This window comes from Sinocyclocheilus rhinocerous, unplaced genomic scaffold, assembly GCF_001515625.1.
Source record: "Sinocyclocheilus rhinocerous isolate Xijiao unplaced genomic scaffold, SAMN03320098_v1.1 scaffold267, whole genome shotgun sequence".
Taxonomy (NCBI): Eukaryota; Metazoa; Chordata; class Actinopteri; order Cypriniformes; family Cyprinidae; genus Sinocyclocheilus; species Sinocyclocheilus rhinocerous.
In genome coordinates, this window is record NW_015648513.1 from 791 (window position 1) to 16,345 (window position 15,555).

General features: G+C 36.1%; 2 protein-coding genes across 2 annotated transcripts in view; one reads left to right on the forward strand and one right to left on the reverse strand.

Moving 5' to 3' along the window:
- Nucleotides 1-3,557: 3,557 nt before the first annotated feature.
- Nucleotides 3,558-6,132, reverse strand: LOC107709784 (alpha-mannosidase 2-like). Its single transcript, XM_016514403.1, has 2 exons — nucleotides 5,703-6,132; nucleotides 3,558-3,867 (listed from the first exon to the last, which is right to left on the reverse strand). Exons 1-2 carry the CDS (start codon nucleotides 5,826-5,828, stop codon nucleotides 3,580-3,582), a joined length of 414 nt encoding a protein of 137 aa, XP_016369889.1. The 5' UTR covers nucleotides 5,829-6,132; the 3' UTR covers nucleotides 3,558-3,579.
- Nucleotides 6,133-7,565: 1,433 nt separating this feature from the next.
- Nucleotides 7,566-15,555, forward strand: part of LOC107709785 (E3 ubiquitin-protein ligase Praja-2-like) — a 15,179-nt gene continuing 7,189 nt past the window's right edge. Inside the window, exons 1-6 of the mRNA XM_016514404.1 lie at nucleotides 7,566-7,646; nucleotides 8,813-8,989; nucleotides 10,332-11,322; nucleotides 12,652-12,828; nucleotides 13,666-13,851; nucleotides 14,226-14,340. Of these exons, the coding sequence (XP_016369890.1) occupies nucleotides 8,815-8,989; nucleotides 10,332-11,322; nucleotides 12,652-12,828; nucleotides 13,666-13,851; nucleotides 14,226-14,340 (1,644 nt within the window). The 5' untranslated portion in view covers nucleotides 7,566-7,646; nucleotides 8,813-8,814. The remainder of the gene's footprint in view (nucleotides 7,647-8,812; nucleotides 8,990-10,331; nucleotides 11,323-12,651; nucleotides 12,829-13,665; nucleotides 13,852-14,225; nucleotides 14,341-15,555) is intronic.

The window sequence follows — 15,555 nt, forward strand, 5'->3', positions numbered from 1 at the left end:
AAATAAAACAGCATAGTCTTCACTGTACGAATTAAACTTAATTTGTTTCTTATTAAAGCTACAAAAGTCCTTCAGTCAAGAGCAGTGAGTGATTTTTTCTTTGTCTTTTGTTGTTTGATTAATATTAAGCACACAGTCGGCAGCAGGAATATAGCCCACTGTCACTTTAAGAGCCGCACGGATCCAATTTACAGTTACACACGTATTTTCATTCTCAACTCTTTACGTTTATTACATGACCGACGAGGGACTACGTGAATAATCACTAAGCGCCGCATTTTGATACATTTTTGCGTGTATTTGACCGTTTAGGCGCGCACATTCAGCTAAAAGATGACTTTATATGTCCGTGATCTGTTCCGTCTTTGAGCGCATCACAGAAATGCTGCTTGAGGAGCAGCGCAAGTTCTCTTTCGCGCTTTTAAAAACATGAATAAAGCTAATCAACTTTAATAAATCAAGCACGTCCCATTTGGCAAAAGTCACGTTACATGATTTAACTGATTTGCACATGAAATTGGGCTTTTATGGTGGAGCGAAACCACACCGCTGGAAGGAAGGCGGAATGGGGAGGAATAATCGTTTTACCTTTATTAATGTATTTTCATAATCGCTGGAGGCCGAAATCAAAACTGTATTTCGATTAGTTGCACAGCCCTTTTGGCCTATGCAAATGTTATATACACACTGTTATTTAAAACTGGCTTATTTCCAGCTATTGTTGCTCAAAAAAAAATGTAAAAAAACCTTCTATATTTTTTATAAATTGTTGTAACTTTTTTGTAAAGAAAACTTTTAGAAATATATAAATATAAACTATTTATACTACCATAGCCAAAAGTATGGGGTCTGTATAATTCTTGAAGTCACTAATGCTCATAAAGCTGCATTAATTTGATTTTTTTTTTAAATACAGTAAAAACAGTAATATTGTGAAATATTATTGCAATTAGGGTTATTTTAATATATTTTAAAATTTATTCAGCATTTGAATTACAGTCTAATAATATATATTGTGTATATATCTATTATTTGTATATTATATATTTTTATTATTATTGATTGTATATATTTTATTTTATTATTATTGATTGTATTTAAATGAAATTATTCGTAAAATATTAAACACACACACACACACACAAATATATATATATGAGCAGCTCTTTGTGTGAGGCCCCCTTAATCATTATGCTATACTGGAGAAATGTATTTAGTGCCATACATTGTCCACAAGCAAATAGTAAGGTGAACTGGCATACACACACATACATTGAGACAGCCAATCCAACAGTGTTTCCTCTACATTCCCAGTGTCCCCACAGGATTTTGTGAGACTGGTGGGTGCACATTGGCTCCTCTAGGGGGTTCTGGGGGTATACCCCCCTGTAAGAAAATTTTGTTCATTTTAAATTTAAATGCATAAATCTGGTGCATTTTTGAGAGCAGACTCAAGTGACTAGATCAATGAAGAAATATGTCCTCTTGTAAACAATTTTGTGCTCTAGTAGCAATTTATTTACTGGTTGCATTGATGTGAATGTGATGGTAGGGCACAATTTTCACTATATAAATTCTTATAAAAGCTACAAATGCTATTCTGTCAAGAGCAGGGAGTGATTTTCTCCTCGTCTTTTGTTGTTTGATTATCATTAATACCGACACTTAACTCAAGAGACGAGACGAGATGAGACACGAGATTGGGTTCATGAGAACTAAAAGAGGCGATATTTTTACACTTTTAAAAAAAATTCTCAATGACCAAATACATGACTGGAAAAATAGTCTGCAGGTACATTTTGAATTGTTTTAACTAAACATCTTGTAATAAATGTCATTTCAGTTCTACTTTCCGAGTATGAATTATCATATGCCGTAAAAGACAACAACACTCAAGCACTGTAAAAGGTTTTGCCACAAACTTAACTAACTTGCTTCTCTCCTGTATGATTTCATGCGAGTCTCTTCAGACCTTACTGTAGGCTACATGAATTATGAGCTTCTAGAACGTTTGACCACTTAACTGAACTCCTTTTCACAAATTGAACATAGAAATAAAAACAGTATGAATAACAAAAAATAAACAACACAGTTCTTTCTTAGTCATGTTAAGTGCAAACAATAAGTGCAGCCATCATCAGAGTAGGCTACTCTCTCAATATTTCAAGTGCAAATAGAGACCAACATTTTTCAAAGCATGATACAGAGCTATAGACAACTACACAACCTATGATAGCCTACATACTAATAACAGCCTAGATATGTTATGTAGCCTAATTTGCGCGCATCAGGGAGTCCGTTTCAAAACGCGGGGTATTAAAATCGTTTTTTTGAATGCGCATGCGAGTTTTACTTTCGGTTTCGATTTAACGATCGCGCGAACTCTCAGCGATGCTGAGCGTGCACAAGACATTAATTTTGTCAGACGCTCATCTGCAACGAATCCTCGTTTAATGTTTCTTAAGGACCAATCGAGGGTATTTTTTGTTCGCGCTGAAGTAAATTTAAATTAATAAAAAATAGTCCGAGGCCCCTGTACACGTGGGCCCCTAGCAGTGTTGTCAACTTAGCAATTTTGTTGCTAGATTTAGCAACTTTTCAGACTACCCTAGCAACTTTTTTTTTTTTCAAAAAGCACCTAGCAACAAATTTAGCTATTTTTTAAAAGTTTTTGTCAACTTTTAGCAACATTTGTAAAGTGACTCAAATGATAAAAAGACACATATTTTCATCTAAATTACACAAAAAGAGGAAACCATTGAACAGCTAGCCAGCCAAGCAGAACATCAACCTGGAGAGAGCTGGAAAAAGATGCCTGACAGCACAAACATCAAATGTGCATTAAGTTGCTAGTTCCAATTGGTCAATAATAAATGCACATTTATGATACAGCATGTTATTAGCTTGTATAAGTGTTGTTCAGTTAGGTAAACTGTAAGAAAAACTGAAAAGGTACTAGTCATTTCTGCCTGGATGTTATCCATTAAGTTGTAACCCTGTAACCTTAAAACACAAAATGCAATGTGGAATACAGATTGTTCCTTCATATTAACATTACATTGTGTCCTATTTTTACAGACTTTTGTGTAGCACACTAACTCACTACCTGCTTAAAACTATAATTGTTCAGAATGTGCAGTTTTACTGGTTAATAAGAAAATACATCAAATGTGTAACTGTTCAATAATTCAATGTTGTAAAAAATCCAATCATAAAGATGTTACTTTTACAAATTAAAATATTTTATGTTTATAATATTTTTATGAAATAACATTTTAAAAAATCGTGTTGTGTATTGTGTCATGGTTATGCAATGAAGTCATCACGCAATGACATCACAATGTCATTTAGCAACTTTTAGCAACAAATCGATCTGCCTTTAGCAACTTCCCCTGAAAATTAGTTGGCAACACTGGCCCCTAGGCTGCAGTCTAGGCAAGCCTGTGCGTTAATCCGCGCCTGTATATATATAATTTTATATCAAATACTGACAGGGCAGGTACTATAGAAATCTGCATCACTGGGCAAGCAAAAGAAATATTATTATTGAGCCCTGACAATCAATTGGTCCACCTAATCTTAACCTAATCTTTTCTTTTTTTTTTGTACCTGTACTCCATCCGCTGCCTTGGAGTAGGTCCGTGCTGCAAACTGGCAGTCCTCTGAGTGGATGGGGAGCAGCGCAGGAGCAGGGGGCAGCAATTCCAAGTCCCCCTGACTCATGTTCCCTTCAGGAAACATTTTCCCATCTTTCACAGTTTCCCTCAGGTTAATTACGGAGTCCCTGATGTTGCCAATGATCTCATTGTTCTCTGCAAGTAGTCTTTCTAAGTGGTCTATTTTGTCCTGCAGAATACCAAGCTGACCCTGTAGAATACAGAAAAACAGAGAAACACTTAACACTGGTCAAAATCACATACTCCTTCAGCACAAAATTCAGACAATGACATAACTGAATGCATTACTACATAACTAAGCGAAACTGAATATAGCACATCTCAGACTTTGTTTACAAGACTTATGGATTTAAAAAATATATTTTAACATCCAAAGTAATTTAATGCAGCATCTGGCCGGCAACTTTTCCAGATCAGGCACAAGCACTGTGTCTATGAAAATGGTAGAGACTAAAATGTACAACATTCATTTCGAATTCTCCCACTATGGCTCTCAAATGTCATTCAAAAGAGGTGTTTGAATATTTGTCATGCCAGATTATAGTACATCAATGTCAAAGAACATCAGTGCTAAACCTTGTAAAACTCTCAGGAGATTCATATTTGCTGCTGCCAGAGTGTTAAGTTTAGGTTTAGTCTACTGGATTTCAAATAAACAGTGTATGTAAGACACATGTGAATCCTGTAGGACTTGTTACTGAATTTAGGGTAAGCCTAAATTCACTAAACATCACTGTTTCTCGGCTGTCAATCTTAACCCTCTGTACACATCAGAAATGTGACAGTTTTCCAATATAACAGGTTTCTGTTTCTGAAAAAAATTCAGAATTCAGAACTGACTCCCTTTCGATTCATGAGCTCATTTGAACTGGCCACACCACCAGGAAGCTTTACTGGAAAACAAATCACTTACAGTAGCCTACATTTGAGTAATGACAGTGTATTTGAATCTGTTTTTAATCGCACATTTTAACAGTATTAAGTGGAAAACGTAAGGGAAAATAGCAAGAATTATGTATGTCTCAAAACCGAGTGAACTGCCAGTTGAGATGCGTCAAAGCTGTTTGCGCATTTTCAGCTCCGCTTCTAACTCTCCAGTGTCACAGCAAAACAAATGATATTTTATTAGCTTACAGTCTGAATAGAATGAGATGGAATAAAAAGACTATGAAATGATGCCAAAACTTCATTTTTTTCTGTTGAGCTGACCTCGCAAGCTGCATGCAAAAGCAAAGGTACAGCGCGAGCAATGTAGTCTGATTCACGAGCAAATGACTCTTATGAGTCGATTCAATTAATGAATCGTAAAACATACAATCGTATGATTTCGGTTTAAATCAGTCTGACATAACGAATACTCAACAAAACGTTTTTCTTTCAGTCATATCAGACTCGAATTTAACAACTGTGTAGGCTACTTAAGGTGCATGAAATATCGTTGTTCTTATTGCTGAGGATACATTTTTGCGCCTTTTGTAATGATACCTTAACTTCAACCATAAAAATACAATATTCATTGGACCATTCATAGGAGTCTGTGCCTGTTTGAATGCAAAGACAGAATTCAGTGGGAATCACACTGTGCTGTCTTTGTAGGCAGTTCGCTGGGATTTTGAAACACAACCTATGAACGCTGGGGACTGCGGGTTAATGACCTTTGAGATCAGTTCACTGACCGAAGCTTAACACAATCTTTATTTTAATTCGCTTTCTTAATTGCTTAGAACAGTATCACAATAAGTTATTCAATAAAAACACACGATAAAGTATTTAAGAAACAGGAAATGGCTTAGCCTGCTCACAGCCATCTTTGTGTCAGTGTATTATTTTAACAGCATAATGTCACTTGGAAGGAAGCAAACTATCAATTCAAACTACTGTCTTTTATCAACCACATCAGCATCGAGTTAATATTACCCTGTAAGTTCACGGACCAGCAGTCTGAACACAGAAAACACACATCTGCTGACAACACTCTTCATATAACACAATTTATTGATAAGCGTAAGACAGTAGGCTACTTACATTTTGAATTCTCTCTCCATTTGGGTTTTTGCTATGATCTATGTGATCCAACATCAGGTACAAGGAAAATACCACAACACAGAATATGGCACTGCCAAAAACTGTGAACTGTCTGCTGAGCTTCATTTCTCAGATGAGTCCTGTACATTCACACGAAAGGCAAACTTTTAAAAGCGTGTGGCTCGCGAGCGGTGGTCCCGTAGGTGACAGAAGGCAGAAGTGAAAAAGAACGGTCTTTTCGCCATGAAGAGTAGTGCGGAAGGGGACACCTTCTTTAGCTGACGGCGGGGAAATGTCGCGCTGTGTATCCACGGACTGAAATCCACTGCGATCTGTCTTCAAAGTTTTGACGATGCGGTAGAGTTTGTGTGATTCAGCAAATTGTGATGGTCAAACAGGCAAAGGAAAAGCGCCAACCCTGCCCCCTTCCTGCGCTGAAAAAGTGAGTGTGAAGTTGCGCCGCCTAACGAGTGAACGCATCACTCACACTCTCACACATACACACACACACACACACACACACGCAATCAAGTGAGCTCATACATTTGAGTCAATTTACTGTTGAGGCTGTCTTTATCTGTGGGGTCCCAGAGATCTAAAATAACCCCCCAAAAACATTTGACAGACACTGATTATTAATAGCCTGCCCTGTAACATATAGAAATGTAAAAATATGGAATTTATAACTAAATGTTTGTCCAGTGTTATTGTGTTAGGCCTATATTTGATATAAACGTGTTATATCTTATATTTCAAAATATATTCAATATATTGAGATTTAAAATAAATCTGAATTAATGCAAAACACTACAAGCAAAACCATTTTTTTCAGGCACTGGTCAATTTTGAGATTTTGAGTTATTTTGTAACTTGTAGTCTTTGAAACTAGTGGGAAGAAAACACCCAAAATACACATTTAAGGGTTTATTTTCTTACATTTCATCTGTTTGCTTGTGTACATTTCAATTACAATACATATCTTTGAAGACCATTTTCTCAAAATGAGTTTTTTTCTCATGCACTGAACAAGAAATCTGCATTTCAGTAGTACTTACATACACCAAACTTTCTATTCTTTTTTATTCTTTTCTATTCTCTGAACGTTTATACAGAATGGTTTGTTCATATAACGTCCACCTATTTTGTATAACATCTTATATAAAACATGGTGATTTTTTTCTGGCAGTCTGACAGTATTCATGGAGATGATTTATGGGGTGGTATTTTATGGTTTATGAAGAGATAAAGTGAGATATCCAAAATCCCCTCCTTAAAAACCATTAACTCAATGTCAACAAAATGCTTGCTTTATCCAATGTTTAGATTTCTGTTCTGGACATTTATGCAATATGTAGTGCATATTTAATTAGATATGCCTCATTTGTATATTTCAACATAACATTTCTGAAAACTTATAATACAAAAAAATGGTCTTAATGTACTGAAATTATTTTTGTGTTGTATGTTTCCTCCAATTATTAGGTTTATAATGTCTGTTTGGCAGTGCTGACTTACGAATGAATGAATGAATGAATTAATTAATAATTTCCTGGTCTACAGACATTCACTTAATATTTTATGAAGCACCTAGCAATTGCATCATTGGAAATCAATTCTTTTTCAGTTTCACACAATTAATCCAACCTGAACTTGCATTATTCCAATGTATCACCCTATTTTATCCTATCCTACCCTGCCCTGTCCCGTCCTATAGCATCCCATCCCATCCCATCCCATCCTATCCCCGCCTGCTTTCTGTTTCCAGGTGGGCTTTAAATTGCACACGTGGTGTTGCAGTTGTTTTACAGCTGCCTAGCTGCACCCGATTATAATACTGCCAATGATACTCACATCTGATTGGCGGACATGTGTCACGTGACCCTTAAGTTTCGTGTTGACGTTCGCAATAGTTAGTTGTGATACAGAAGGCATCCAGGAACACAGGTACTGTCCGTTAACAAACGACACATTTCCTAAACCAAAACGTCGTGTGAGTTTTCTGCGTGAAATTGGAGGAATGAAGGAGTCGGCAGACATTATAATCCACGCCCTAGAAGCAGCAGCGCCTGTCGACAAACATTAACGTTAGCTTGTTAGCTGCGCTCAACTTGTATCAGGGCCCGTATTCGACTGAATTGATCCTACTGATCATGCTAATCACGGGATTTGTCTGTTTCTTTGGATAAAAATCTGTTTTGAGGGCTGTATATTGCATTTATTGCAACGATTTATCTCCATGTAACGTGACAAGCGATAGCATATGTTAAGCACCGTTAGTGCGTATTGTTGACGGATGGAATGTGATGTGTTTGCTGCAAACCACATTGACAACAATAACAAGACAGTGATGGGTTATAATCAGGCTGTGCTAAAGCAGTCGTGATGTTACTCTGATCAACATCAGTGTGAGCTGTCATAGGTTAGAAAGCTAACCTGGTCCTAATCCTGGTCCTGGAGTAGCACTGCATTGCACATTTGAGATATTCCCTGTGTTTAACACCCATGACTTATTAGTAGATGCTCCAACACCTGAACAGGATGTGTTTTATAAGGGATTGAACCAATATTTAAAAGATTGCTGCATCTTCTGCATCAAAGATGGAGAATCTTGGTTGGAACTGGTTAGAATTGAATCTTCTTTGTTTTAGGCCTTGTAACATAAAACACTGTGTTAATTGATGCATAGGTGTCACACAGTATGTTTTCATTTAAAAAAAATCTTTCTAGTGTTAAGACAGTCAAGATTTATGAAAAGCCAAACTTGCAAGCAGTCAATTACCCTTTCAAGGCCTGTTCACACCAAGGACGATAGCTGTGGTTCTAACTGTAACGTTTTAATAATTGTTCTAATTCTTTGTGAATCGGGAACAGAGGAACTATATAGCTGAAAGAACAATTTTTTTTTCAGCTGATTGCTGATAAAAACATAAACGGGCAGTCTGAGTCTGACTTCAAAGAGCTTGAGCATTTAAAGTGGCAGATGACATAACTGACATAACACACTTATAAGAAACAGAACGATATCTTGCGTTGGTGTGGACAGCTATATAGTTATGGTTATCTTCATAGTTATTGTTCTTGGTGTGAATGTATGCTTCTGTTTCTCGTAGGAATGGGTCAAGAAGCAGGCAAGTCTGCATGGCCCAAACCAACAGGAGGATACCAGACCATCTCAGGCAGGAGGTACGGCCGGAGACACGCGTATATCAGTTTCCGGCCAGTTACAGATAAACAAAGAGACTGTCAAAACATGGAGAGGACGAGAAGTCAAAAGGACCCGGCAGTGGGTACGTACAAGATGGTGATGGAAACCCTTAGTGGATAATTAAACTAAAGAGTTACTCAACATTTAAGCCCAAGTGTGTAATTTTCTCGGCACAAATGAGGAAAAAAAACAGATTTGCAAAATTAATGACTGCTATTGGTTGAAAAACTGATCCCACTCCAAACTCAAGCCAAGCTATTGTCAATCAAAATAAACAGATACAATTTTTTTAAAGATTATTCTGGAAATCAACTTAAATATGGCTTACTTATAGTTGTCACTGAATATTATATTCAAATATTATGTTAAAATTACAAACTTCAGCAAACAAATCCTGAGTAGCTGGAAATCTGTGAGCAATAAAAGTGGAGGAATGGATTTTGAGATTTTGAGATTGAGGTTCTCATGGTGAATAAGCAGCTTTGTAATATTGGGAATGTAACAGGGATTTTGAAGAGCTGAAATATGCGTGTGTGTGTGTGGGTTGTTCTGCTTTAAAGTGAAGAATTCATCACCTTTAAAAGATGTAGACAGAAACCCTGTAGGAGACCATTTGACTTTATTATGCAAATATATACGAGAATGGTGAGGGTGGGTAGAAAGTAGTTTGAAATGGGTTTCGGTTTCTTATGTTTTTATAGGGTGACTGTCAGGAAATCCCCAGGAAATTTCACCCCTAAAACCAAATGAAAACAACAAAAAAATATTTTTCATTAAGAAAATGAAGCCTGTTGTCAGGTCCAGTAAGACTTTTTTTGCAACATAATTTTTTTTTTACAGCAATTACGCACATGTTAAAGCATGTTCTCATTTTCTTACTCGAAACGGTCTCTTAATGTCCCTGAATTGATAAAAATGTCATTCTAGTTTACCTCATTGAGAAAAATAGATTTATTAAAATGTTTAATTATTAAATGAGATTTTTTTCTTCATAAAAATAAATTGTTTACATTGTGAAGTATAATTAAGTACGTGGCACAATAGTATTTATTGCACTGCCTTTAGTTTGTCATTTAAAAAAAAAAAAATTAAGGTAATTTTAATTTTCAGGACAAGGGGATTTTTATTATTTTATTACAATAATGAATGAGGCTTGGTTTATTACAGTAATGACAATTTTGGGGTAAACACAGTTGTCATGAAAGAGACAATACAGAGAATCGAAATTTTTCTAAAATAGGTTTTATTTTTTGTGATGCAAAGAATAAATCTTCTTATATTCTTGTAAATTTGGAGGAAATGTAACCAAAAAATTTCTTTGTCACACTCAGTCTATAGTGCATATACACTTACTTCCTATACAAAACAATGAAATAATATTCTGTGAAGGAGAATGAATAATTACGGAAACCTTTTTCTTCTAGCATCAAAGGGCAACATTTCTTCAGTGCTTCAGAATATCCTGCCGACAGCATGCACAAATGCAGTGCGCCCTGAGTTAAACGCAGCATCAAATCAGGAGGGCCACAGCAGGAGGCAGTCTTCATTGTGTAGAGTCACAAAAGCCCCCTTAAACCATTTCAAGAGACCAAAGAGTGACCAGGTTGTGCCATATGACAGAAAATATTATTCTGGCATAGAAAAAAGCGAACAGGCTAGAGTGTGGCCCATCAGTGAAGACCCTAAGCCCAACCCGGAAGCTCTGAGTTACATCAACATTGACGCCTATGAGCCTGACAGCAGCGGGGCTGAGGAGGAGGACTCGAGTTTAAATCCATCTCCGGCTGCTCAGAAGAGACTTGATGGTATTTGTGAATTGGGTGGAAATTCGCTTGATGATTCGCATCCTAATGTATTTTCAAAAATAAGGAAACATTCAGTGCAAATGGCACCTTCTAAAAGCGCGACAGACCTTTGCTGTGAGCAACCAGATTTTGAAAGAACTGTAAAAGCAAATAGGAAAGTTAGTCCGTTGTTGGTTGGTGAAGACCAAGCTCCAAAATGTCACGGGGTTACAGCCAGCTCTGTACCCGCTTCCTATAAAAGCACAGGAAAAACCAACCCCGAAGAAACATTTCAGTCCGAAATGGTCGTGAGGCCAAAGATCCGCAAACAGACGAGCGAGACTCACCTTGAAAGGAGGAAACGTTCAGAAAACGAGGAAGTAAGCCATTTGTCAGGCACAGCGGTCAGAGACAAGTGTGGCTCAGCACCTCCGGGTTTCCTCACACAAACAAGCCCTGAAAATGAGTCTCTCTTTGACTTTCCACTCATGGCCTTGAGTGACCTCAACTCTGAGGACAGAAAAAATGAGGGTGATAATAACGCCAAAGTAGATGAGGAGGATGATGAGATCTGGGAAGATCTGGAGAAATTTGGAGAGAAATGTGACCCATCTACAAAGGGTGATGAGAGGTACAAGTATTGCATGTATTTCCATTTAATTTATTGCACTAAAATGTGTTTAATGAATTGTACAGCTTTGTGCACGATAATTATGTATATAAAAATCCTGTATGTGCATTAATATATAGTAAGAGGATTCTCTGCATCAATGCCTGTGGTCAGTACAACACAGTTGGTGTGATGAGACTAAATTGATGTCACACAACCTTTTTTACCTTCGTGTTATTTATGTAGTAATGGAAGAAAATCTTTAGATGTTTTAAACTATCACACTATTGTTAAAAAAATGTAAGATGTTTAATTCCTTTGAAAAAGGTATTTTATGCTCACCAAGGCTGCATTTCTGTAATCAAAAATTATTGCAAAAATTGAAATTTATTGCGTTGAAATACAGTATATCTAGGTTCTATTTGAACATTTTAAAATGTCATTTATTCCTAAGATACAGAGCTAGATTTTCAGCAGCCATTACACCAGTCTTCAGTGTCACGTGATTCTTCAGAAATCATTCTAATGTGCTGATTTGGTGCTCAAGACTTTTTTTTTTTTTTTATCATCATCAATGTGGTTCTAAGTATTTTTCTGGAAACTGAGATACATTTGTTTTTCAGGATTCTTGGAAAAGAAAGTAAAAAAAAACAGCATCAGCTTGAAATATAACTATTTTGCAATATTCTAGACAGATATCAAGTCTTTATTGTCACTTTTGATTAATTTAATGTATCCCCAAACTTAAAACTTTGGTTGAGTTCAGAAGTATGTATTTTTAAAATTCAATTTTAATAAACAAAAGCATAATATTTAGGTCCCACATGTTATGTGCGAGCCCGTTACCTATCTTGTGATATTTTAGATATATTTCTATAGCATTGTAGGTAAATACTTTTTATTCAGTTTTCTCAATTTTTACATCACTAGTACTGTTGAGTTTATACAATTCAACCCGGATACAAAAGATATTAAAAATAAATATTTACATGTACATTTTTATACTGTTTTATACATGTTTGCTTATTTATTTATAGAAAATTACAAAATTGCCCAAAACAGGCTTTTAAATTTGTTCCAGATTTTGCTAACAGAGTTACAGAAATTGCAAAGTCAGGTGGACGAGCCTCATTTTAAAAAATCCTCCTAATTGAAGTCAAGGATGAGCTTGGGCGTTTACTGTGAATGCTTGATAAGGTATACACTCAGGAAATGAGTGAGGTGCCAAAGGTGCGCTCAGTGGGTGCTCATTCTGCATGCTAAGGCTCTTCAGCTAAGAGGATTAGATTGGCTTTTAGGAGGTGGGCTCACGTGTGTTTGTGCGTGTATCCTGCTCTGTGTTCTCCGCAGCAGCTCAGAATTCAGCGAGGGCGAGTGGTCGGCCTCGTGGACGTCTGACTTGGGGCTGGAGAAAGAGAGGTGCACAAGTGAGGAAAGCTGGGAGACTCTGCCTGGCATGGATGAGCCGCCTGACAGCAGTAGCAGCAGCAGTCTGGAGGAAGTGCCTTCTCTCAACCTCGCTTTAGAGTAAGCACACATCCTCTAACAAGCTCCAAACACTTTAGTAATACTGAGTAATTACTCTGCTGCCACCCCATTGACAAAAGACTAGTATTTTTAATGATTTTTTTGTGTTTTACCCCCTCAAAAAACAACACTGAGATATGTCCATTTAGAAGTTTTGGTAATTGTATTTTTTTTGGCCAAAAATTTTAAATGTTTTCTAATGGCATTAAAGGATTTATTTTAACACATTTCGCCATGCCAAATTATTAACACATTTTTAATAAGCATTCCAAAAATAATCACTTGCCAATTGAAACAAACATCAGTGAGAGCCATCCGTTGTAAAATTGCATCCGTAAAACGTGGCAAAGGTTTTACATTATTTAGATATTGCAGATTATGTGCATTCCCTTTCCTTATCACTTCTTGTCTATTTTTGTGGCTTTTTCCCTTTATTCATCTACCGAAATCAACCTAATCATACTCTGTTCATTTTAAAGCAGTAGATATGAAAGTTCAGTGAGCTGCTTTGCTGATCACATTTTTGAGCATTATAGGGATGTATTGAGTTAACTAGGCTCACACATTCACATATGGCTCAAATAAGAAAGTTGTCTGGGTAGGCCACTTATCTGGACTTGATTAATAAATTTGCCATTAGGATGTTTTTTTCCCATCATTTACTGATAAATGTGTCTGTCTACAGCAGTGACATGCTACTGCTATTATTCCAACATCTTTGGTCACTGGGGACAGAATGAAATGCAATGTCAGATTAATTGAAATGTGTTAAGCATTTAATAATGTTAAAGTTTCCCTTTTTTCCGCTGTCTTGTGTTTGTGTGTGGTGTTCTTCAGGGAGCAGACCCCTCTGGAGGAGGGCGAGATCCCCTGGGTCATGTATAATGAGGACTCGGGCAGCAGCAGTGATGAAGACCCTGATGGTGTCAGTCAGTTTGTGCACCCTGGACTCTTTATCCTGGATGGCAACAATAACCTGGAGGATGATTCCAGCATGAGTGAAGACCTGGACACTGAATGGAGGTCAATAAACCTTATAGATTAAAAAAAAAAAAACATTTTTAAAAAAAATTTTTTTATAACCTTTCACCAGTTATGCATTATGATAATGAGAATTTGAAAGGGAAATGTGCTTGTCATAAAATTATATAACTGCCCTAAAAATAGACTTTATTCCTTAAAAATAAAATAAAATAAATTTTAAAAATCTAGATTTTTGGGTGAAACATGACATGTATTCATGAGATTTACCCCAAAGATGCATGCCTAAAATATGTAAAATGGTAATGAAATGTATTTACTATAATATATTACAAAAAGAAGTATTGATTGTGTCAGCTGCAACATGAAATGCTGACTAATAGAGAAAAGCTGTTTAGAAGTTTTTTGTTTTTCAGGTTTCTGGATGAATTTGGCGATGGTTTTGGGATGGCTCAAGCAATTTCTTATGTGGATCATTCCCAGCTCCTTACTTACATGGCGTTAGAGGAGCGTCTTGCTCAGGCTATGGAGGTGAGGGACCTCTGCACTGTTGCATAAACTTGGTTTGCACAACTTGTTGGGGGGTGGGGTGGAATGATTGTATGGTTTTCTTTTTTTCTTTTTTTGATCACAATTTAAATTGAGTTTAGAAACATATATATATATATATATATAGAGAGAGAGAGAGAGAGCTGCACGATTAATCGTTAAAAGATTGCGATCTCGATTCAGACACCCACGCGATCTCATTTCTAAATGACAACGATTCCCAGAGTCTATTAAACCTTTGACAAAGTCTTACCGGATCATTCAAATCTGTGTTCGCACTGCCGCTGACACAGAGAAAGCCGTTACTTACCATGTTTGGTTAAGAAACACCTTCACAAACTGTCTTTTCAACTACACAGTATTATTTCTGTCTTACAGTCATTCATATTATCACAGAAATACTGGGGTGAAAGTTTATAGTTCAGATATAAACATTGATGTCTATGGCAGCGATCAAAATCGAGCAAATCCCCTTTTGAAAGTAACTAAGCTTCAAATAACGTTTGTGTCGATTGCATTGTTTCACCACTAGGTGGCAAAAAGTGACTTAAAATGTATTCGTCTTTGAATGAATTATTCATTCAAGAGAATCGTTCAAAAACGCTGATTCATCCAGTAATGAAACAAGTGAAGTAGGTTTATGAGTGAGTCGTTGAATCATTGATTCAAACAACTTTTTCATAATTTTAATATTAAAAAATGGTGTATTAAATATATTATTTATTATTTATATACAATACCAGTCAAAAGTTTTTGAACCGTAAGATTTTTAATGTTTTTTTAAAGTCTCTTCTGCTCACCAAGCCTGCATTTATTTGATCCAAAAACAGTAAAATTTTAAAATAATTTTACAATTTAAAATAACTCCTTTCTATTTGAATATATTTTAAAATGTAATTTATTGCTGTGATCAAAGCTGAATTTTTAGCATTATTACTCCAGTCTTCAGTGTCACGTGATCCTTCAAAAATCATTCTAATATTCTGATTTGCTGTTCAAAAAAACATTTATTATTATTATTATGTTGAAAACAGTTGAGTAGATTTTTTTCAGATTTCTTTGATAGAAAGCATTTATCTGAAATAGAAATCTTTTGTAATATTATAAATGTCCTTGGCCATACTTTTGATCAATTTAAAGGATCCTTGCTAAATAAAAGTATTAATTTATATAACCCCCCCCCCCAAAAAACAAACA

Bases quoted from the DNA above. Each gene is read 5' to 3' on its own strand.
- LOC107709784 (XM_016514403.1), bottom strand. From the start codon at position 5,828: ATGAAGCTCAGCAGACAGTTCACAGTTTTTGGCAGTGCCATATTCTGT. The intron at 3,868-5,702 runs GTAAGTAGCCTA...TGTATTCTACAG, and splicing joins ATGGAGAGAGAATTCAAAAT to GGTCAGCTTGGTATTCTGCA.